The sequence below is a fragment of the Taudactylus pleione genome, unplaced genomic scaffold (assembly GCF_031769625.1).
Source record: "Taudactylus pleione unplaced genomic scaffold, aTauple2 ptg000227l, whole genome shotgun sequence".
Classification (NCBI taxonomy): Eukaryota; Metazoa; Chordata; class Amphibia; order Anura; family Myobatrachidae; genus Taudactylus; species Taudactylus pleione.
The window spans coordinates 684,115-709,392 of NW_028284629.1; the positions used below are offsets into that span (position 1 = coordinate 684,115).

Below are 25,278 nucleotides of genomic sequence, written 5' to 3' on the forward strand. Positions count from 1 at the left end.
CCTGGCATTTTTGTATTTCGGTCTTTTTATTTATTTTTTTAATAAAGGCTTTGTGAAATAAAACATTTGCCAACATTGCAAATTGTTCATGCTGGGTACACACAGGCCGACATATCGGCTGTTGAACTGAATGGCCGACCGGCTGCCATCAGAAATTGTGAGGCCCGGGACTGACAAAGTATGCAGGGTTTCCCCGCCCACCCTGTCGACCTTCTGAATGTGTATATTACATTACAAATAATGGTCAGGCTGTCAGTTCCAGCATTAGACTCCAGTCCCGACAGTTCCCACCCCCTGATGGCGGCCCCGACGACCGATATATCGTGTGTGCATCGGCCAGTGTGTACCAGCAATATATGTAGTGTCTGTTTTTTTGTTTATTGTGGTGCTGGTTTATTTTTAATCTCCTTTAACATATGGGTGAGAATAACATTTTATATATGTTTTACTCTTGGTGTATACAACTACAGATTTATCCCCTATTCTAGACATATGGCATATTGTTAAAGTTTAAATTATTTTGTAGACTTTTTTTTTTTTTTTTTTTTAAATTCTCATAGAATTTGTCATTTAAATGTGGACAGAAATGACACATGTGGTTTGTAGAGTCTCCACTTCCTTTTCTTATCATTTATTCTCAATATATCCTCTATTCATGTTGTTAACATCTTTGGAGGTTGTGCATAGTTACTCTTTTTGGGTTAGGTCTATCTAAAAATGTGTCCATTATCTCTTTCCCCTGATACTCCAAAAGTAGATTGGGATGAACAATTATATTTCAGTCTAATCATTTTACCCTTGGGTATATCGAAAACCCAGTGTCTATAATGTCCACTCCTAATGTGTAAACACTTTCTGGAAACTGTGGACCTGATTCAGAGCCGGACGTTATTTGCGGACGGTCGTTCCAAAAAAGGGACCGGCTATTTAAATTGAGCGCTCGCTCTTTGCGGTTTGTTGACTCCTCTGTCTGAGCGAGCGAACAAAATTTGCGCTTGCTGTTTTGCCGTTCGCATCACACGTCATCTCCACTATTTATTAGATTAATCAGGTACATCGAAAGGCATATGAACTGCTCGCAGTGCTTGTGGTAGCTTTTTCTTACCGCTATCACTGCGAGCAGTTCAGGCTAAAAGACAACCAAGTGACGTGGTCGACACTCCTTTACTAATTATGCACACCCATTAAACGCCCTTTTTACCGTTAGGCACACCTGCGTTCGGATCTCCACTCCCCCGTTTTCAAGCACCTTCCCCTGTTACCACCCACAAACTGTACATTCTGTCAATCAAATTAGCAGCCCCTCGCTGTTTTGCGAGCGCACGATTCCCGACCGCAATAACTGGTATGCGCATTACGACCCATACGCATGCGCAGTTGTGCGAGCATCGCTCAGAGAGAACGAGCGGCCGCTTACGAGCTGCTCTGAATCAGGCCCTGTGTCCGTTAAAATAGTTTCCTGATTTAATTTTCGTTCATTGGCCATGATGGTGACATTCAGGGCACTAGTACTATGAATTTAAAATGATAGTTATTGGCATACAAATGTGAGATAATGGATAGTGGCTGATCACATTTTTTTACTAAATAATATCAGCAATTACCTGTTATTTAGGGGGCAGTTGCTTTCGTATGTGCTATCCCAGTCCCCAAGGCTTACCCCAATGTCTTTAAATAACTTGCAGAAGAAATAATGTTTTTTTTTTTTTTTTTTTTTAATGTAAATGAGAAAGAATCAAGGTTAAATGCTAATTTTCTCTTAGAGATCATTTTCTGTTGGTAGATAATAGTATAATTGACATGGAATCTCATAGAGCAGTGGTTCCCAAACTGGGTGCCGTTGGACCCTGGGGTTCCTCAAGGCATTTCCAAGGGTGCCACCAGTTGGTGGTCCAGCACCAATTAAACAGTTTAGTCTAGTGTGATAGGCAAAACCAGCACTAATGACTACCAATTAAACAATTTGGACAAAAATCACAGCCCTGTCAACCACCACATAACTAAACCTAAGGGTGACCTATACGAATAATTTACTGCACTTTATTAATGATAATTTCTGCAAAAATAAACTTTTGGCCCAGTGGTTCTGTGGAATAAATGCTGATACTCTATTGCGCCGTGATTCAGAAGATGGCATGGTAGTAAGAGACCCTACACCTGAAATGGAGGACGCTTGGAGGATAACTGAGTTTACTCATTTCATTGGATCTAACCCCCCCTCAGGAAAATTCTTTGTTCATACATCTTTCCACATCTAGTAGATTTTTTTAGGGTCTCTATCCAGGGTTGCATTGATGTTTGTTCTGAATTATATTTCTTATAGCCGTATTGACTTTAGTACAATCTGAAATGACGAAACACCCCCCCCCCTTTCTTGTCAGTAGACTTAAATACATTTTGTGGGCTTAAAGGGCTTTTCTCACAGACCTTGTTAAATTGTCCCAACTCTTATTTCTGTTGTCCCTATCTTTCTCAAACACATTCTCAAGTTAATTTGTATAGTATTGTAGAAGGCTACATTGGGAGTACTTTGGAAGCTGGTTTTGTAACTGTGAGGACATGAGATGTGTTAAAAATTTAATTGTAGCATCTCAGTCCTTGCAGCGATTAATTAACTTTTTAGCCCTTTTGTGTTCCCCTACCCGTCTCCTAGTGTATGTGTGATCATTCTCAGGACACACATTTCCATTAGCAGGTATATTATTTACTGTAAGAATGGCAGGAAATGTAATGTTTAGTACTGTCTAGCCCTTGATGTTTAGCCTTTGTCTAGCCCTTGTCCTTATGTCTGTTTATTACTAACCAATAGAGCAACGTAACACCTCCCAGAACAAAACCAAAACAAAAACAGTTAATTCCCACCTCCACAGGGGACGCTCAGCATTTACTCCTCCTTCCATTTGCCTGTTTTGTGCCTCACTTGAATCTGGCAGACGGAACTGAACCAACCCAGCAGGTGTTCGTCAGGGAAGTAATATCGGGGGGAGGTAGGAGAGAAGGGACGCACATCAATCAGGAAACTGTGCAACCCCCCTGGGTGGTTACAATATCGTGGGAAAGTTGAAGGTTTCAAAAGAGGTCACCGAAGGCAACTCCACATGTTAGTCACTGACCTTGGCTAAGAGGTAATCTCTGCCAAGGTGCTTAGTGGAACACATCGCCAGTTCTGTGTGAATTTATACTTTGGAAATTCAGCAAGGACCTATACGCTATTCACTGCTGTGTGTTCTGTGATTAGATTCTACTGTATGGGATCCTGGAAACGATTGGACTTATACGCTATTCACTGCATGTGTGATCAGTGATTAGTTTCTCCTGTGGGGACTGAGGGTCTCTAGCTATTTCGTAGAATTTTTCTGGGACGTTATACTCTACTGGGACAGCCTCTATCCGGACTGCTACCTGTTTATTGCCTGTTCACTGTATTTACTGCTTGTCCTGACATTTTATCTACTTCTGTGTGCTGTGGAAAAATAAACCATCACTTTGGTTTCATCTACTCTGTGTCTGGGTGATTGAGAGAACCCCGTATCCTCACATTTGGCGGCAGCGACAGTGGGATCATTCAGACATCAGTCAAGGAGCAGAGAAAGTGTGAAATCACTCACAATAGATAAGCGAGGATCAGGCCATATGTAAGGAAAGAGAAAATTTCATTAAGGTGGTTCCAGCAACTGAGGGAACATCAGTCCTGTAAAAGGTAAAATGGTGCTAAGAAAAAGTCAGTGCCTCAATTCTCCCAGGGCAGTGAAGCTCGTGGACGGAGGTACGTCGGCATGTCAGCAGGCTAGGAAGCCGGATATGTTATTTACTATAAGGATGCAGTACATATGGGCGTACTGGAATGAAGCTTGGAGGATGATCAGCGGGTGGAGAGTATCCAGCTTAACAGACAAATTGTGTTATCTGGGAGATGCTTTCATGCACTGCAGAAGTGAAGCAGTCGCATGGAATATGCTGGATGAACCAGAGTTTGAAGAATTCACGGAGGAAGTGAAGGCTACAATGGCCTAAATGATACAAAGAAGCCAATATCCAAAGATAGCAGGGCAGGTCCAGGATAAGTTGTCCTTCTGGACAGATCCACAGGAAAGATACGAAATAGGACTACTGCAACCCGGCCAGACAACAGAGGAGTTTGCCCCGAAATTATCTGTTACCAGTGGAGCGGGGTCATTGTCGATGGGGCCCCTAAGCCCTCTGGAAGAAATGAGCATGGAGGAGTTGATGGCAGAATGCCAGCTGTGAGGCGTCCCTGTCCAATTCTGCACTCGCAGGGAAATCCTCCAGTGTATACTCCAGGACCAGGGGGACCCCACCAAGGCGTTCACTGATTATCGACATTTATTCTAAGTCATGGCCCATGGATGAGTGTGTGGGAACAGCTGGATTGTCTGGAGTCGTACTTTGTTGTGGCAGAGGAAGGGGCCTCAGAGCGGGGGCTCCTGGATACCCCAGCTTGGCGGAACCAGTGTTGCAGGATGGATGCTTAAAGGCACCATCTGCAACAGCTTCTTCCACACCCAAAGGACACAGCTGCCCAGTGTACTATACTGGAAGAGGCTAGTGCCCAAGTAAAGGAAGCAGTGCCCACAATACAGGCACCCCAGGAGGAGTCGCATTACACCTTCCCTTTTGCTGAGGTGGAAGATGGAGACCTAGTAACCAGCTGTCAGGGGATCTGTGAGGACTGTGTCCGAGAGGAGATCAGAGGTTGGGGGAGGACTGTCTCCCTTCCCGACCACAAGCATACCAGTCGCAGATGGCACCGTGGTACAGGCTGGGGAGTCCCATTGTGATGAACTGGTAATGGCAGACTCATTTATGTCATTGAGGGAGGCTGAGGAGAAAATGCCCTGGGTATATCCTGCTATCCTAACTCCACCTGAAGGTTATGGAGGATTGCTCCCATTCAGCTATTTGGATCTGAGGAGTTGCAAACAAAATGCTGGTACGTACCCTGTGATTTAAACGGAACATGGGTAGCAAAGACTGTTAACATAATATCAGAGTATAAACCAGAAGAGGATTTGTTATCACACTGTAATAACCCTGACCGTGGTGTGGACTATAACTATGTGCTAGGGGATTTGCCTGCCCTTTGCAAGATTCCAGCAAGTACTGACCAGGTGGATGTCAGGAGACAGCGCTTGCAACCCCTTCTCTCACCTCAGGGAGAAGGCACTGCACAACCTGGCCCCCTGCATCTCACAGAACACGAGGCATTTGTGGTGATAATTTTGGAGTGTTCAGCGGTTAAAACCCTGAGTGGTACCCCACCAGTTATCCAGCCAACCAGGCTAGTAGAGGGAGTTACCAAGGAGGAGGACAGCCCAGAAGAAGTTCCAGGTGAGACACTGGGTTTTGAGGGGGCAGGGCTGGGGCAGGACCAGCCTGTCCTGGTGGCTTCCCTGGAAGGTACCCACTGCCCCTGTCTTCCAGAAGTAAGGGCATTAGGACACCCGATTGGTATGCTCTGGGGAAAGGGGTGGGTTAATGTGAAGGGGGAACACCTAACTTCTGTCTTGAGGGAACTGCTAAATCCTCTGGTGGAGAGAGGGGACACATTGTATTGTAATTTTGTACTTGCGGATTGCCTAACTAGACTGCTTATTACATCCTGGGTCTTGTTACATTACTCTGTGGGACACTGATGGAACACTCACCAACAAGATGCTTTACGCTGCACCTCACCTCGCCCAGTCACTAATGGTTCTGGATCTCCCCCCTCCCCCCTTTTGTGTAACCCCCCCCCCCCTTTTTAGCCCTTTTGTGTTCCCCTACCTGTCTCCTAGTGTACTGTATATGTGATCATTCTCAGGACACACATTTCCATTAGCAGGTATATTATTTACTGTAAGCATGGCAGGAAATGTAATGTTTAGTACTGTCTAGCCCTTGATGTTTAGCCTTTGTCTAGCCCTTGTCCTTATGTCTGTTTATTAATAATCAATAGAGCAATGTAAAACCTCCCAGGACAAACCCTCCTCCACAGCAATTCCCACCTCCACAGGGGACGCTCAGGATTTACTCCTCCTCCTTCCATTTGCCTGTTTTGTGCCTCACTTGAATCTGGCAGACGGAACGGAACCAACCCAGCAGGTGTTCATCAGAGAAGTAATATCGGGGGTAGGTAGGAGAGAAGGGACGCGCACCAATCAAGAAACTGTGCAACCCCCCTGGGTGGTCACAATATCGTGGGAAATTTTAAGGTTTTAAAAGAGGTCACCGAAGGCAACTCCACATGTTTAGTCACTGACCTTGGCTAAGAGGTAATCTCTGCCAAGGTGCTTAGTGGAACGCATCGCCAGTTCTGTGTGAATTTATACTTTGGAAATTCAGCAAGGACCTATACGCTATTCACTGCTGTGTGTTCTGTGATTAGATTCTACTGTATGCGATCCTGGAAACGATTGAGTGGACTTATACGCTATTCACTGCATGTGTGATCAGTGATAGTTTCTCCTGTGGGGACTGAGGGTCTCTAGCTATTTCGTAGAATTTTTCTGGGACGTTATACTCTACTGGGACAGCCTCTATCCGGACTGCTACCTGTTTATTGCCTGTTCACTGTATTTACCGTTTGTCCTGACATATCTACTTCTATGTGCTGTGGAAAAATAAACCATCACTTTGGTTTCATCTACTCTGTGTCTGGGTGATTTGAGAGAACCCCGTATCCTCACAGTAACGTTGAGCTTTAAGTCTGATTTTGGATTCATTCTCCATTCCCATATTGCACATCATCATTGATTATAAAAAAAAATTATTTAGAAAATCATTCTTTTATCCAGATTTTACCATAATTTTAGTATGGTAAATTTAATTTAGCTGTCTTCTAATGTTTCCAATACAAAAATACCCATGTTATCATTTTCCCTCTACATTCTTTTGTGACCAAATATATATATAGTTTCTATATAATACTTTAAAGTACTTTTCAATTAAAAAATAAATAATACAATCAATTTCATTTAGTGGTCTGGGCAAAACTTAAACCTCTTGAGGAGTTTCATTTCAGAACCTTCTGAGATAAACTGAATATCCTTGTTGTCTTTATATTAGTGTCCTATTTTCAGTGGACCTGTAAGGAATCCTATCTTTAAAACAACTGTAATTTCCCTGTGACCTTTAATTATGTTGTTTGCTATACATGTGGTGGTCTTAATTCTTATTTTTTTTATACATTGTCCCTGGTTTGTATCGATCTACTTCCCTTGTAGAAACTCCTCTTAGTCCTGTATGCTTTTACATTATCGGTTTGATAATCAATAGCATCTCTACCCATAGGAAGCGTTTAAATTAAGACTGTGAAATATAAAAAAAAAAAATGCATTTTCATTTGAAGTGCAAATTTCTTTGTCAAAACCTATACATATAATAATTTTTTTTTTTTTTTTTTTTTTTTTTTTACTATTTTGGACTATTCGCTCCCTACCTTGAAATTGAAAAGAAAGAAAAAAAAAAAAAAAACTTTGTTTGGCCATTTAGAATAAAAGAAATGTGATGTGTTAGAATGCATAAAAAGACTAATGGTATTTTCTGACAATATAAAGGGGGTATTCAATTAGCCATGGTATTTTAGTGACGACTAATTGATCCCCCTGGCTTATTTTTAATTAGCCCTGAAGTCTAAACTTATAGTGGGACAAGGCCGAATTGCAGGAGACGATTAGCAAGAAAAAAAATGACTCTGGTGGGGGGGTGCTTGTGAGCCCCTCAGCCAAGGGGAGCGCGATCTGTGTGATCGCGCCCCCGCAGAGGAGACTGCTGCTCAGCGGCAGCAGTCTTACTGGTCCCACTGCAGCACAGTACACAGCAGGGTGTGCTGGGCTGCTGACAGGAAGCTAGCACTTATTGGGCAGGTGAAAAAAAGACCGATGACCAGGCTCGTTATCGCAGCCGGGGCCGCAAAAACACATGTCCGTGTGTTAATGTGGATCCAATGTGTTTTCGCCAGCCGTAAAACTTTAACTGGGCGTCTAATTGAATTCCTTCAAACTCTTATGAAAAAAAGCAAAGTATAATTTTGTGTGGGTACTGCATAAATAAATTGGTGATGTTGGAATGTGCTGAGCGCTGACGTCTGAAAATGGCCTCCGCACAAGGGTGAGAACCCTCATCAATGAAGGGGTTAAGAAAGGAACTCCAACCTAGCAGAGTCTAAGGAAGTCTAAACCACTCTCTGTACGATTAATTCCAGGTTCACTGGAGGTTGGTAATCTTTGTCTTCAATGGCAAATCTTGTAGTTCAATCTTCTGCAGGTTTTTGTCTATGCATTCATTCTCTTTGATTAAAAAAAGTGGTGTTCCATGTCCGCAGGCAATGATTGTGAACCGCGCTCATTCGATGTTTGTGTAGACGGTGGGGGTAGTGCTGGTGGGGGGATGGTGGTTGGGTGATGGTGGTGGTTGCGGGCAGTGGAAAAGTTAGGGAGGGGCTCGGTAGGGTGGGGTGTGCTCAGGGTGGGTGGGTGTGCAGTGGGGTGGAATGGAGGGAAGGGTAGATGATGTGGGGGGGGATCTTGGGGGTAGTTGATGTGTGTTTGGGTATCTGTGATGTTTGGGTATCCCCCAGGCCATACTCTACCAGCCAACCACAACACATCCCTCCACACCCATCTCCCACACCGTCCTCTCGCCACATTGTGACCCCACATCCTGCCCAGCTCTGTCCGCCACCCCACCCACACGTTCTCTCGTCACAATCCCTCCCCACACCTTCCATCATCCCGTTCACCCCACAATCTCATAACGTTTACAACCCACACACATTTCCAGTCTACACCACATCCCACTCTATGCCACATCCCCCTTCCCATTTACAAGGACAGATACTCCATCAGCACCAACACCCGCCCCCGTCCACCTACACATCGCACTGCTCACCCACACACCGCAACGTACTCACGTTGTTATCCATCAACCACCAGTACATTGCCTCACTCGCACACCCCGTTCCCAACCCATCACCCCCCGTCCTCTCTCTCCCTCCCTGTGTATCACCACACTTCTCTATCCCATCCACGTCACCATTGTTTACACCACGCATCCCCGCCTCCTGATTGGCCGGCCACCAACACGTCATCCCCACACCTCCATCCGGCCTCCCCACCAGACACACCCCCACACAAAATACCTCCCACAACACATGATCACAACAGCGGAGCCCCTCATTGGCCAGCCCACATCACATGACCACGTGCAAACTAGGAAATGCAGCATAAAACACAAACCTCCACAACACCTCAGTAACCTCCTTGAAGAAGGCCACAAGCCAAAGCTCGTTGGATACCTACCACACCTGAGCTTACCCCCTTCACCTCTCAATAAGGACCCGGCCACTCCGGCTACCCTCATCGACGCTGTGACCAGAGTCGCCCCCTCGTGCTCACACGCGCACTCTCAGCTGCAGCACGTAGCGCGACTACACTCCCATCGCCTCTGCTACTGACACACAGGAGAACCACCGGTCCAGGAAGCCGCCAGCACCACCAGCAAACTGCATCCTGTCCTGGCCCCGTCGGCCACACCGATCTGCACACCTACCCCCGGCATACGGACATCCGCCCAACCAAGGGTACCCCCCACCCGGCCAGCCAGCAACTATAACATACGGCGGCTCACAGGATCTGGGCCGGCAGACCCCACCTCCGATGGAAGGGGGCACTGGCCGCAAGGCAACGGCAGTGCTCAGGGCTGTAGGGAGGGTGGTGCCTCCACACAGAGCGGAATCCTCTAGCAGCACCGGCCACAAACTGCCCGGCTCCGGAGAGGTCTGCAGGAAGAGACCTCCTGCAGTGCTGCGCGGGGTGTATGGTGTGCACCAGCAATGCCTATGAAGATCCCCGCCCTCCACCCATCTCCCAGAAGAAAAGGTCAGCGCTCAGGGGGAGGAGCGGGTTGAGCGAGAGGGTCGGCAGTTCAGCACTGGGTACTTGTCCAAGTCAGAACAAGACAGGCATTGCCCCTGCGCACAACACCCCATCCGCCACGCCACCTCCAAGGCACCCTACTGGTAGGCAAGTTCTAGGTATGCTCAACCGTGCGGGACGCCGCCACAGCTACCTACTGTATACTGACATATTGACTTCCACATCCATCCGACTGCTCGCAAGACTGTAGACCATAGGGCCAGCTATGAAGTTGTGCCATCAAGAACCACATACCTGGGTGACTGGTAAGCACAATTTAATCTCTGCCAAATTTCTCAACAGGAAATTTTTGGCCTATGGCTGCCGTGAGACACATGCTGATATTCTAGGGCATATTTTGCTATGGGCATCACCTCCACTTCTACTGTGCTTGTTAGAAATTGTACACAAATCCTTTTCCACTGAGCCTCGACCTGGGTAGACCCAGCAGTAACCTGGGTTATTGCAGCAGTGAAAAAGAAGTATCTGCGTAATAAGATTGCCCTCTCAGTGCTTTTCATTTGTTTTGTTACATCTAATTTTTATTGCACATTTTTTCTGAAAATACAGTTGTATTTTATTGCAGTAATCAATGTTTGTTTTCTTTTTCCTTTTTTTTTTTTTTAATTTTTGAAAATGTTTGTTACCACTGGTTGTTTTTTTTTCATAACTAAGAGGTTTAAAGTTTAAGCGTAAAATGTGGATTTTGATCTTTTCAGGGGAAATGGAAGAAGAAATGGAGAACCCTGAAATGGTGGATTTACCTGAAAAATTGAAACACCAGCTACGACACAGAGAGCTGTTTCTATCTAGACAGCTTGAATCCTTACCCGCTACACATATAAGGTGAGGATTGCATTTAGTCTTGTTTTGTCTTTGCTTCCATAGTCCTTTAGTTTTATTGCCAAGACTCGTTGAAAGACTTAAGGTTTCCATCAGGGACAAATTGATGAGTTTGGCATCCTGGGCTCAGCAAATTACTGCAGTTGAGAAAAAGTTTGTAGCACATTTTATTCTACACAAGTCCTACTCCAGGCCCTTCAGTCAGATTAGTACTCTCAATGGGCAATTAATGCATCCATGCACATAGAGTTGCTAGCACACGTAAGAAGTTAACGTAGCAAATTTCTTCTAAAGCTGACGAGGTGTACTCTATGCTAGCAAGCTCTGACAGGAGGTCACTTGACCTGATTGGAGACAGAGAGAACAGACACAACTATGGTGTCCTATTCAGCAACTAATCTTCTGTATTATAAGAGAGCTCTACCAGAATGGTAAATGATCAGGATCTAGGATTAACCCGAAGAGAAAAATATGCTTTAGCAAAACTCTCCCTGTTTAAATGGTACCTGCAAAAGATTAAATCTATTGCAATATATAAAACCGTATCCTGAACCTTTCCTAACTATTTTGCCATAATTATTAACTGGAAAATGTGAGTAGTCATTCAATATTCTCAAACTGTTTTCATCTGCATACCCCATAAGTCTCCACATTTATTTATCATAACACTTTGCAATTCTTATGGTTGAAGAATCCTATACCCAGCATACCCAACAATAGCTTTCCTAAATTCCTGCAAATAAGACCTTTTCACGAGCATCTGTGTTTAAAAGAATCAAGAACATTACAAGCTTTTATATTGGTGGTACTCTGTACCCTGAGACTACATCGATCCATCCAGTCTTTGCTGATGGATATTGGAAAGGATAGTGGGTTTCCCCGCATAAGGTGGTAGTGCCACAAACTATGGCAATTGTAGGAAATCAATGGAAAGCTTACAGCCCTTTCTCGTCACTCCGGGAGCATTCCTTCACTTTCTAAGCATATAAGCTTTATAAATGTTTTCCATTGTGCCCACAGTTCCTCAGTTCTATTGGATCTTGGTCAATGATTGTAAATCTGGCAATGCAGGTGATCATTTTGCTAGAGTCCATTTATAAGGTTATATCAATGGCTGTGCCTTGAGACTCTGAGGCAGATATTTTTATTTTTGGGGGGCTAGAAGTATACAATAACAATTTTTAATTTATCTTGGAACATAATAAGCCATAAAACTATAAAAAAAAAAAAAAAAGTGATCAATTAAAAAAAAATACAATTGTAAAACTTTATGCAATAATGTAATAGATCCCAGAACATAAGTTCCATACAGTGTAAGAAAAAAAACACCACTTCCTCACTGCAAGCTTTATCTGACATTCCAGAGGTTTTCTGAATTGCCCGGTATTAGTAGCAGAAAGCCACAAATTAATTAATGGGAATTGCACACAATATTTAATTGTTCTGCACTGCACTCTTTATTATGTCTCAGTCCTTTTTAATAGGGTTTTTTATTTTGTTAATATGTGAAAGTGTGTTTCTACACAAGTGCAAAGAATGTCCCATTGGGGGGAAAAGCCACCTGAAAACCAAGGGAATACTTCCATAGAGTAGATACAGCAACACTCACCCTTCAATCTCCTTTGAATGTTTTATATCACTTTCAAACAGAAAATGTCAAAAAGCCCGGCATTTGTGTGCCAGGTTGTTTTGCCATTCCCTGCCCGTACTCCCCTTCAGACAGAAAAGCAAATTACCAGGTCATACATTTCTACCCAGTAATTTGCTGATTAACATGGGTATTTCTTCTGTCTGAAAGGGTCAACCTGGGTCTAAATTACCGGGTCTCCGATCCTGGTAAATTCCTGGGTCGAAGTGCCAGGAATTTCGACCCAGGTTGACACTTTCAGACAGAAAAAAAAAAAAAACCTGTTGATCAGCAAATTACCGGGTAGAAATGTATGACCCGGTAATTTTGGTTTTCTGTCTGAAAGGGGTATTATTCTGCAGACCTAAATATAGTGTGCCGAGTGTGTAGCCTGCATCTCCTCCCATCTTTAGCATGCAAAGCTTTGTAGGCTTGCAGATGATGGTGTTATGACATGCAAATCTAATGGGCGTTGCATAAAATTGATAATACACTGATGGTGTTGCGCCAATTGGATTTGTAATTACAAATAAATACTTAACGTGGCAGAAATGAATTCAAGACACCAAATAAATCTACCATGAATTTAATAAATACACTAAGCATATCAGTAATGGTATACAAATGACATATAACAATCACCTTAATATTGTAAAAGTCTGTACAGACTATCATATATTACCATGGAACCTCTTGATTCCTAATAGAAACCTGCATAACTGACAGGTTTACTAAAGAAAACATAAAAATATAAAAATATTGTATATTGCATGTAAACTGTGACCAATCTTAATCTGACAGTTCTCACCCGATCAAAGTCCACATATGAGAGTCCTAATAACCCCTTTGATTTTACCTCTGGATTTTAACAAGGGGTAGCGCTGGAATGTTTTCCAAAGGTGTAAACAGTACAATGTTATTTAGGAAACACGGACTCCATGCTAATTCGAAGCGCACATATAATCCACCTGTATATCCTGAAGAGGTGTAGCGGTTATTGGTATCTCCTACCGCCTGGCCAATGGACAAGGTTATCCTCTGACGGGGAAATCCTGAGGCTGTAATATGGTCAACACATGACCGCCTGGTTATGAAAATCCTCTAGTTTCTCTTCCACTACATGAAGCTTTATCAAAGAGCATGAATGGGGTAAAGTATACTCTCCCCCCTTATATACAGCTTCCTTTTACCAGATAGGATATAATGTTATTTAATCAGTCTCCACATGATGCCAATGTTCTGATTGAGGATTTTCATCAAGTGACAGTCGTTTTGCTGACTTTGGATACCCGTTTATTTCCACGGAGAGCCATAAGCGCTACACATTGCTGTGACGGTGCCCGCTGGCTGGATTCATGACGGTGAGAGATAACCAGGCGGTCATGTGTTGACCATATTACAGCCTCAGGATTTCCCCGTCAGAGGATAACCTTGTCCATTGGCCAGGCGGTAGGAGATACCAATAACCGCTACACCTCTTCAGGATATACAGGTGGATTATATGTGCGCTTCGAATTAGCATGGAGTCCGTGTTTCCTAAATAACATTGTACTGTTTACACCTTTGGACTCTCATATGTGGACTTTGATCGGGTGAGAACTGTCAGATTAAGATTGGTCACAGTTTACATGCAATATACAATATTTTTATATTTTTATGTTTTCTTTAGTAAACCTGTCAGTTATGCAGGTTTCTATTAGGAATCAAGAGGTTCCATGGTAATATATGATAGTCTGTACAGACTTACAATATTAAGGTGATTGTTATGTCATTTGTATACCATTACTGATATGCTTAGTGTATTTTTCTACTTCAGGGTCCATAGGGGGTCCACAGGGTTGACCTTGGGGTATAGGTTGGGAACCAAATCCGGGCACCACGCAGTTAAAGCTTTTAGCTCCCAGGATGCACTTGGGTCCACTCTCCCTATAACCCCGCCCCCCAGCCAGAGGCACCTCAGTTTAAGTTGGTGCCCGGCCGGAGTCGGGTCACCGTTACTGCAGGGGGGCTGCTTAGCAGCCTCTAAGCTTAAAAGAGTTTTGTTTTATTATTTTTTACTACTCTTCAGAGCGGCAGCATCAGACTGTCCAATGGACATCTGAGCTGCCGCTCCTACACCCCGCCGGCGCTGCGACGCCAGTACAGATCTGGGGATCGCAGCGGGACCCCAGAGTCTGTACTAGCCGGGCTCTGGAGGAATCCCTGGGCTGCTGCCGGATCGACGGGGACAGGTAAGTCGCGTGGTCACTGCTTGCGGTGATCCACGTGTGAATATGCAGCCTTATGCCTCCGGTCTCTGGGGACAGACCGGAGGCGCTAGCGGTGGCGGCGGGCTCCCCCTCCATGGAGGCATACCCCGCGTGTCCACAGCCCACCAGGGATTATAGCGGCAGCGGGAGCCGGCATCCCGGGGGGTCAATTGCTAGCCAGGGGAGGAAGCCTTCCCTGTCTAGCGGCTCCTCCCCTCAGCTCAGCGCGCCTTTCAATACTACAGTCTGGCGTCGCTGAGCTGCTTCCTCCGCGGGCCACGCTTCTTCTGAGGTCTCCAGTGGCCATTTTCTCTCTGTGGTGCTGCAGAACTCTTAGGATGTCAGTGAGCCCAGTCCCCCTGCGTACCTGGCCATTTGGGTGAGTGTACACAGCGCTATAGCCTTCCCAGACACTGAATCTGGGCAGTTGAATGTAGCGACATTGTGCAGTATATTATATGTCATGCTTATGTATATATATTTTTCTGCATTGTATGTGACTTATGCTAGTGCTGACTGTCTGCTTTTTCTCTCACCTGTCAGTGTATATCTATCCCTTTTCTTTATCTGCCCTAATACAGGTGTACCTGGGGTGGTTCTGAGACCTCACATATATATATTTGTTAATATCTGTGAGGTTTGTCACATACTGTTGCGTGCTGCACGTTGCCATATTTTAGATGGAACTGTGAGTTGCATACGCTGATAATGGGTTCCTGCAGCTAATCTTAGCGTCAGTCAGGACCGGTATGGCGCTGCTTAATATTTCCGTCAAGATAGTCAGATATATCTGACCAGGAGATTGCACACGATACTGCACCCATTATTGCTATCCTGCAAGTCATAGCCTGCAGGAATTAGTGCGGAGGATTTTAACTCAGAAAGGTTTACGTATGCGGCACCATCTGGTGCCGGGCCCCTTGCACGACCCCCTTAAAGGGCGTTGTTTCTCAGGATCCTCTCCTTTGAGGATCGCCGGGCGGGCCCCATTGTCGTCACTTGCTTGGAGTTACTTCACCATACTGCCCTTTTGAACTCGGGGTATCTCGCAATTTCTTGCAATTTACCCCTGTGCAACAGACTGTCGCTCCCCGCCGGGGTTTTTCACAGTACATGAATTACCTCCGATACCACATCGGTCTGTCATTCCCCTTGCAGGGATTACCACAACGGCCACCCTGGTGGATGTCGTTTTATACGAAATACTAATTGGCGTGATATACGCCCTGTGGTTACTGACCAGTGGCTCTGCCGTGAACTGGATGGTATATTCGGCTCTTTCCCTCTCACATGGGGGGAGCCGATCTCAAGTATTATTATCCCTGCTTTGGGGCTGGTAGCCAGGCTCATTCTGGATATAGAGAATGTCGATCCTGCACCAGTATCATACATCTCCCGTTTTCTGCCCAGCGGGTGGATCTCATAGCGGGAGTCTGGTTGTCCCCAGATACGAGGAGTCACAAAGGCCTCCTGTTTCCCATTCCCTGAGGGTCCTCACAAGTAATGGAAATCCCCTTCTGGGATGGATTTGTATGTTAATCATCGGGTTACAGGCATTAATACGCCTCCCATCCCGGCCTGGACGAATTTTACGGATCCGTAGGTGGTAACTTTGCCTGAAATCAATGTACTCGTTTTCAGGGCCTGTTGCCCGTCCTACCATGGCCATCGCATGGTGATGCTTTTGTGACGTTTTTCCCCTCCAACACGTCTGAGGTTCAAATATCTTTTTGCCGCTCACAAAATATGCAGTGGTCATATGTGGGATTACCTCATGGGATGCCGGTCTTCTAACTTTCAGGGTTTCGGCGGCGTCTGTATCCGCCGCAGTACCCTATGGCTGCGTTATGGGAAAGCAGAGGTGCACACTCCTTCCAGGGGGAAGTTCTTGTTTGGTCCTGACCTTGACAAGATCGTTGCATCATTGGCAGTATCACTAATGGGGAGATACCGTCTTTAGCTACTCCCACTACATTCGGACTAACTCTGTTAAGTCTTTTTGTCCTCAGGGTCAGCCTAAAGGCCTGTTTTTTCCTAGGCTGTCGGCCTCCACGGGGGCCACCATATCCAGTACCGAGCAGTCCTGGACTTCCGGACAACCCTGTTTCTACACCTGAGGATATACCCTCAGCCTGACGGGACAGGTCTACATCTGGGGAATTTCCAGAGTGAGGTACTGATTCTCAACGGCCTCTCATTGCTCATGCAGCCTCCTCACAGGCATTGTTACACGGGCCCTTCTTCAGAACTGATCAGGGCCTTACAATCCCAGAAAGCTATACAGTCTTTGTGGTAAGCAGAGCTATTTTGGCCAACCTCACTATCTCAGTGAGGGACTGGTTGTTCTACTTTCTTTTTGGGGCGGTGACCGACTGGTCCTCCTTTGCCTATACTCTGTCTCAAATCCCTGAATCAGATTCCAACGGTGCCTTGACTCAGGTGGAATCGTCCATGCTCCATCATCCGATGTTTGGAACCTGGGGATTTTATGGTATATCCGAGTATTCAGGATACGTACCTACGGGTACATACAGAGCCCTCTCATCAGCATGGGTTCAGGTTTGCTGTGCCACAGCAACACTTGTAAGTTTCGGGCTCTGCCTTTTGGGGCTGTCCTCAACTCCACCGGGGTTTACCAGCTTTATGGATTTTCTGACAGTTCACCTGTTCAGTGTATCCGAATGCTCCTTTCTCTGGACGGTCTCCTGCTTTTAGCAGGATCACCAAGGTACTTTACCGCCAGGTCAGGATAACCGGGGCTTCTTCTCGGCACAGATAATTAGTCAACGGAGGAAAAGTCCTCCCTGCATCCCTCACAGGGTTTTCTTCATCTGGGAGCACTGCTGGATTCTCAGAATCTGAGAATTTTTCTGGCGTAAGACAAGATCTCCACTCTTCAACTTCGAGTGTGCGGATATCTACGCAGTCGACATATGTCATTACTCTTTGTGATGCGCGGTCTACCAGAGTGTCTACCTTTTGGTAGGGTGGAATGTGCTCAGTTCCATTCCAGGCCTTGCCATAATTGACTCCCCTCCAGATGGATCGAGTTTTTTCCATCGGATCGCTGTTCGAACGATGATACTTTCTCCGGAGGCGAGTTGGTCTCTGTCCGGGTGGCTATGGCCATCTCGTCCAGGGTGTTCTTTGCTAAAGACAGTGTCTGGTCCGCATTCGTTTCGGGGCAGTTGGACGTCTGTCGCTTCTGCCCTGCCACTTAACTTGTTGATACTTTAAGCTGTCTTGGACTTTCACTCTGGCCTAACCCATTTGTCACGGTAAACCTGAATAGGTTCAGTCCGACAGTGTCACAACAGTGGCTTCCATCTAGGCAACACTGGTAGTTGGGTGGCAATGTTAGGAATGTCACCCATTCTGACATAGTCCAAGGGTCTTCTCCTGGCCAACTCTGCGGTGTTTATTCCCGGAGCTCTCCATTGGGAAGCGGGCTTCCTCAGCCGTCACGGCGTGCATCCCGGGGACTAGTCTCTTCTCCAAGAGAGGTTTCAACTCCTGGTGAGCAGAGGGGGCCTCCCTGAGGGGATTGATCCCCATGGCCTTCTGACTCGATCACACATTACCGGTGTTACAGTCCAGCTCTAGGAGTACTGAAGCTACCTTCAGTGACTTTGTCAGTGAAGTGGTCCTTCCACTTTGTGTACCTGTGTCCTCCGGTCTCCCTTCTTCCTCGAGGTCTTCGGAAGTTTAATTCGAGACGGAGGGGCTTTCCTTCTGGGGGCTCCAGGTCGTCCCAGACATCACTGGTACTAAGATTTTCGGAGTCTCCTCCTCGATGCTCCGTTCCTACTGCTTCACTATCTGGACCTGTTGTCTCAGGGTCCTTGTTTTTCCCTGGATCTGGATCGCTTGTCTTTAACTGCGCCCCTACTGTGGTCCTCGGGCTTCCCTGGCTCTGTCTTCATTGAGATGTTTAGAGCAGATAGGCCAGACTTTGCTGGGATCTGCCACGGACTGTGGCATACATAATTCTTATGGTATCGTACCTGTCGATACGATCCTCCGGTGTCCAGGATTTCCAGATATTCTGGCATTCCTTCCAGCTGGCTTGGGTTTCACCCTTGGCCTGGCCTTCCTGACAGTGCGGATCTCTACACTGTCGGTATGGTTAAGATATGGAATTGCTCCGCTCTGGTATCCAGTTCATCCTTTGGAGTGTTTTCTGGATTATGTCTCCACTTGTCCTCCCTAGGGACTCCTGGGGAGTTAGTAGTGGTTCTTTGTTCCCTCCGGGGACAGTCAATGGAACCGCTGGTTGTGATAGCCATTACATGGTCTATTGTTTTTTTTTTCTCTCTCTCTCTCTCTCTGTCTCTCTGTCTCTCTGTCTCTCTGTCTCTCTGTCTCTCTGTCTCTCTGTCTCTCTCTGTCTCTCTCTGTCTCTCTCTGTCTCTCTCTGTCTCTCTCTGTCTCTCTCTGTCTCTCTCTGTCTCTCTCTGTCTCTCTCTGTCTCTCTCTGTCTCTCTCTGTCTCTCTCTGTCTCTCTCTGTCTCTCTCTGTCTCTCTCTGTCTCTCTCTGTCTCTCTCCCCTCCCCCCCAGGAGAGTGTCTGAATGGGGATCGTTCTCATGTGGCTCCCTCTTCTGGAGGGCATCATGTCAGGGTGTGAGTTGCTCTCGCCCTGTGTTTCTTCTTAAAGTGGTTTTTAGGTTCCATATTATTCTGGAACTTATGGTATGGCCATTCAGTTCCCAGTCCTCTCGGCTGTTGTGGCCTCATGGACTGTGGTCCGGCCTCTTTTGCTTTATGTGATCCGTTCAAGTTCCTTATGGTAATCGGACTCCTTATTGGTGGTCTGCGGTTTCTGGTTTTAACAGGAAACGATGGCCGGCCTATAATGAAATGTTGGCTGGATGGCCTCGTATGTCTTCCTCAGGGACCTACCCATGGGTGGGCATTTCTGTCGTTGAGGCTTGTTTTTTTTCTCGGGCCGTGTAACCCTCGTGGGCGGCTCGTCGTGGCGCCTCGGCTGTTTTGCCTTACTAGGTGTCCACGTGGTCTTCTGTCCATACCTTTTTAAGGTTCTAGGCATTGGTTTCCTTTGCCTCTCAGGATGCTTCCTTTTTGGCGACGGATTCTCCTCTCAGCACAGGAGCGTCCCCACCCTTGGTTGAACTGCTTTGGGACATCCCCAAGGTCAACCCTGTGGACCCCCTATGGACCCTGAAGTAGAAAACAAGAGATATGGTAAGAACTTACCTTTGTTATCTCTGTTTCTACGAAGTCCATAGGGTCCACAGGGCGCCCGCCCTGACGCACCTGGCTTCATATGGGCTGTGTTACTGGTCACCGGTTTCCCGTCTCCTTTTCTGTGAGTATGGTTCTAGAGTGTTCCAGTTTTCTCTCTCTTTTTCTCTCCTCCTCCGGCCTTTGGCTACTTACAATCTGAGGTGCCTCTGGCTGGGGGGCGGGGTTATAGGGAGAGTGGACCCAAGTGCATCCTGGGAGCTAAAAGCTTTAACTGCGTGGTGCCCGGATTTGGTTCCCAACCTATACCCCAAGGTCAACCCTGTGGACCCTATGGACTTCGTAGAAACAGAGATAACAAAGGTAAGTTCTTACCATATCTCTTGTTATTAAATTCATGGTAGATTTATTTGGTGTCTTGAATTCATTTCTGCCACGTTAAGTATTTATTTGTAATTACAAATCCAATTAGCGCAACACCATCAGTGTAATATTTATGTTTGGGATCATCAGTAGGTGATCTTTTATTGGGTTTACACAGACCCATAGGAGTTTGCAGCTGTGGTCTATTATTCAATTGTAGTTTATTAGCGCCAGGCTGTTTGGTGGGACATGTTGCATAAAATTGGACACACTTGCACAAAAAAGGCTCTAACTGCATTTTCACTGCAGGGGCCTCACCTTGGCATAAGCTTTCGTTCTGTGCATATTTACTTCAGGGGCCTCACCTCAGTCCTGAGGAGGATTATGGCTTGTTTTCTGGGGTAATTCAATACTAAATAAGTCATTATTGAACATACTATTGAAGATGCAGTAAAAAAAACATGTCTGAGGCACGTCTATCCTGATATGTTTCTCGTGAAAATAATCTGCTGGAGGTCTTGCATACCCTGATTTTTAATTGCATTATGTCTCTCAGCTAGCCCAACTTGGGCAAGGGGTGAGGAACTTGCCAAGTGCAATGCTTATTGGTTGACTGGGTCCACTTTTTCCCCCTTGGTAAATGCTGCATGCTGCATGCTGCAACATAATCTAGGAGTACTAATCTTCTCCATAAATAAACTGTCATGATTTGGAATAAATGCAGGCCAACTCTTGGCCAGACACACATAGGAATTCACCTAAATTGGTTAAACTACAGAACAACTTGGTATTTCTTCATTTGTTCTAATTCTCCAAGCAACTAAAATCTGAATTCACTATACTAAACGCCTATATTTTTTTTATTCTTAACCAACGTCAACTGTGACATGCCATAGTGTATCTTCCTTAATCTTAAAATATGCTTGTTTGATCTAGATTTGGGATCTATAAAATTTAGATTTGTGTCCAGCTTGTGATCTTTGTCTAAAGCAATAATAGATCGATATTGGATAGCGGATTGACCTCCAAGAATTGGATACTTCTGGTAGGGGTGCCCTTCAAAAATCTTACAAAATCTGGTCAATTTCATACAATTCTAAAATATGATGATACTTCTGATAACTCCCATAGATATCCAACCCTACACTGCATTACAATGTTTGTGAATCCATATATAGACCATACAATCTAATTGGTTACCTTATTAGTCAAGGACTTATTGAAAATAGTTATATTGTAGCCCTTTCATGAGTTGTTAATATTTGACACATTCTATTATTCTGGATTCAATTAGCCGCTGTAATTAACCAATTACTTACAATCCGCATAGGCAAATGCAGGTAAAGGGGGTTTCCGTTTGCCTGGAAAGCTCCCCTCCCCAGCCCACATCGTGACCACAATAGAAATAGTAATATAATACAATTTACTAGTGCTTCATGTTCTTATCAGTACCACAAATGAAATGATCAGCACCACCTGTGGATCTTTTAACATGTGTCAGCCAGTAATAAATACACCTGTGCACCAACTAGGAAATCTGGAAAACATGCACTGGTAGGGGCTGCACTGCTATAGACCATCAATAGGGTTAATTATTAATACTGAATGATAATACACTATCCAGTGTATAAGGAGACCAATAGGTACGTATATGCTCAGGCAGGATGTCCCTACTACCGCATCTAATGGCTTACTGTGATCACTGGACCTGTATATGCTGGTATTATGATACACAATACACTTTGTATGACTCATATTAAAGCTGGTTAAGTGATAATTATGCCCTCTTCATGAACTGACCACACTCACTCTAAAATCAAGCACTTGAAACCCCCCCCCCCCCCCCTCTAGCAATTCTACATTTGCCACTGAGTTTGCAACGGCATGGGAATTCTGCGGGAAGTGCCCTTATCGCGGGTGCTGCAAGCACGATAACCCATAGCTCAGGGTACTTATCTCAGAAGCCACTGGTTAACGGGCGCTAGCCGCAATTTTATCATGCATGTAAAATTGAATAAAAATTGAAAATTGAATAAAAGCCCGAGGCTACCATCCTTTTCCTCATGCGGTAAATTACCATGGCTAATTGAATCCGTCCCTAAACTTTTTAAAGACCTGTTGACTATAATATCCTATAACGTCAGATAATACATTAGTTAAAATAATGTTCTGTGATATGCTTATTTTGTATGCCATATTTTGCAAAACCCTATTTACTGAAGTTATCCAAAATAATATTAAACTTTAACTTAAAAAAAAAAAAAGCCTTGCATATTTTGACTTCTGTAAATTTTGTGTCCTCCTTTTTTGCAACTTTTAGGGGCAAATGCAGCGTTACACTCTTAAACGAAACAGAGTCCTTAAAATCTTACTTGGAAAGAGAGGTATGAAAATGTTTTTCTTTTTAATTTAATGACTTATTATTTTTTCTGTATGTCTTATGTATGTGTATTGTAATATAATTCTGATACTGTACTGCTACTGTAATTCTGGCCCTTGCACACTATGTAGATATATTCTATTATAATATATTCATCCCTGAAGTAAGCTCCTCCATCCTGTTCATGGGTAGACTAATAAAGCAATTATTGTGTGTATGTATATGTATGTGTGTGTGTATGTATGTGTGTATATATATATGTATACATACATACATACATACATACATACATACATACTGCAAATATTATATACATGTAGCAGCTAATCTGAAATTTGTTCTACGGTCTACATTTTCCTGTGCATCTTTCTCCAATAGAAACCTTTAGGGATTGACTTCTCCACACCCTCACAGTATTTTTAGGTTTTATTTTATTATATAAAATGAAGTGTAGCTGAGCAATCTAAGTATAATTATCTTTTCAAAGAAGGACTTGATGTCTACATAGAAATATAGATAAGGGAAAGAGGCTGATTTTAATCGTTTTAAAATTGATCAACATCGATGTTGTGTTTCTGGGACTAAATCACACATTTACTGAAAAAAGTTTCTTTTTTTCTTCTTTTTTTTTTTTTTTTTTTTTTTAGTATTAGTAAATGTATGACTTGGCTCCAGAAGCAGAACACTGATGTTGATCAGTATATTTGATTAAAATTGACCTTTAGTAAATGTACCCTTAAGAATCAAGTGTCTATGCAGCATATCCGTTGCCATATTCAGCTATGGGCAAGAAAACTAATCTCCACAATTTTTCCTTTGTTTTTGAAATTTTTGCTCTAAAAGGACACTGATGATCTGAGTTTACTGTATCTTCCATTGTAACTTCAAAACATAGTTTAAGTAATCCCGATCATAAATCACATCCATTTGTGTGTTAAAAATAAACCTCAAAGCACATTGAGAGTGGGACATTGCAATGCTAAATGATCATAAACTTAAGCACAAACAGGAATCTGATCGGACACTGGGGGTCATTCAGACCCGGTCGCAAGCGCTGAGCACTCGCAACCGGATCGATGTTCCCCCACTGGGCATGCGCATGTCGGAGCCGGCTCCGACGTGCACATGCGTGAGACCCGGCTAGCGACGGGCGCTCCGTCGCTAGGGGTCTCGCACCAAAGGGGGCGAGCTGTCGATGGTGAGTGACAGCTCGCCCCATTTGGGAGGCGGGCAGGGGGCGTGGCCGGCCAAACGGAGGCGTTCCCGAAGGAACGCTTGCCGTTTGGGGGCGGCCCCATTGACATCAGCAGTGATGTCAATGAGGAGCTTCCTGCTCGATCCTGGGGCTTGCGAGTGCCGAGACCCAACCTTAGGGTCTCGTCGCATGCCCCGATGGTCGCGATGGTCTTGACCTTCGCGACCATCACCCTGGTCGGTCGCTTGAGCTGTGGGTGGTATCCTACAGCTTAGCGATCGACCAAGAGGCGGCAGTACAAGATGCAAGCGGCCGCCCTCATTTAGAGTGACCGCTTGCATCTAACGACCGCCTCTGAATGAGGGCCACTGTGTAAACTGGACTATATACATAGCAAATACAATATTAGGCAGTGCGAATTATTAATAATGTAATAGGAATGCATATACTACAAACAGGACATCCTGAAATACTAGACCATTAAAAAATGATCTATACCCATATAAGGGCTGTAGTAATTCTATAAGGTTTCAGAGGTGTCACAGATATGTATCCCACCAAGAATTCAGTCTACTCTTCAGTAGTCTCACAAGGGCTAGTGGTCTGTGTATATCTTACAGCATTGATGAGATAATTGCCCGGAATATCAAAGTAAGAACAAAAAACATGCATGTCCCTAATGTTACTCCACACAGAGCGAAATGACCTGGAGAACTCAAAACTGTTGTATGTATAAGCTGAGACAAAAGACACCATGTGTCCCCATAACAAATATTATTTCATATCCTAGTCTTGGGGGCATAGACCTTTATTGTATCGTGATGTTTTTTCTCATGGAGTTCGAGGATATGAAATCCTGCTCATGTCATCTGCCTGGTGTCTGACAAGTTATCCACTAGGTCACTACCAGATGATTCAGACATCTGTGCCCCCAGCACAAGGGTTCTCCCCAGAAAATATGGGCAGCCGGGTGGCATTTAGAAGTAATCGGGTGGGGGCAGTGTAATATGTTGCAATAATGAAAATTTTTGAGTTTTACTCGAAATTAACAAATAATTTGATAATTTGTAAAGACTCTTTTAGGTATTGCCCACTGTCTTTAGCATTGTAAGCTGGTGCACATCTGCGCTCTGTTTAGCAATGTATGCTGGTGCACATCTGCGCTCTGTTTAGCAATGTATGCTGGTGCACATCTGCGCTCTGTTTAGCAATGTATGCTGGTGCACATCTGCACTCTGTTTAGCAATGTATGCTGGTGCACATCTGCGCTCTGTTTAGCAATGTATGCTGGTGCACATCTGCACTCTGTTTAGCAATGTATGCTGGTGCACATCTGCACTCTGTTTAGCAATGTATGCTGGTGCACATCTGCACTCTGTTTAGCAATGTATGCTGGTGCACATCTGCACTCTGAGTCCCCCCTTTCTGCAATGTTCCCACCATCCAAACTGTGCCTGTCACAGCACAGCGCAACTTTGATTTTGGCCATCAGTCCCCTGGAGC

At 44.8% G+C, this 25,278-nt stretch overlaps 1 protein-coding gene across 11 annotated transcripts in view; it reads left to right on the forward strand.

Moving 5' to 3' along the window:
- The window catches only part of MTA1 (metastasis associated 1), a 276,561-nt gene that overhangs the window by 53,847 nt on the left and 197,436 nt on the right, over positions 1 to 25,278 (forward strand). For all 11 annotated transcript variants that reach the window (XR_015879326.1, XM_088479146.1, XM_088479148.1 and 8 more), the window contains exons 4-5: positions 10,634 to 10,760; positions 22,521 to 22,584. Coding sequence is in view for 10 of the 11 variants with exons in the window: in XM_088479146.1 (XP_088335272.1) it covers positions 10,634 to 10,760; positions 22,521 to 22,584 (191 nt within the window). In the remaining variant the exon portion in view is untranslated. The remainder of the gene's footprint in view (positions 1 to 10,633; positions 10,761 to 22,520; positions 22,585 to 25,278) is intronic.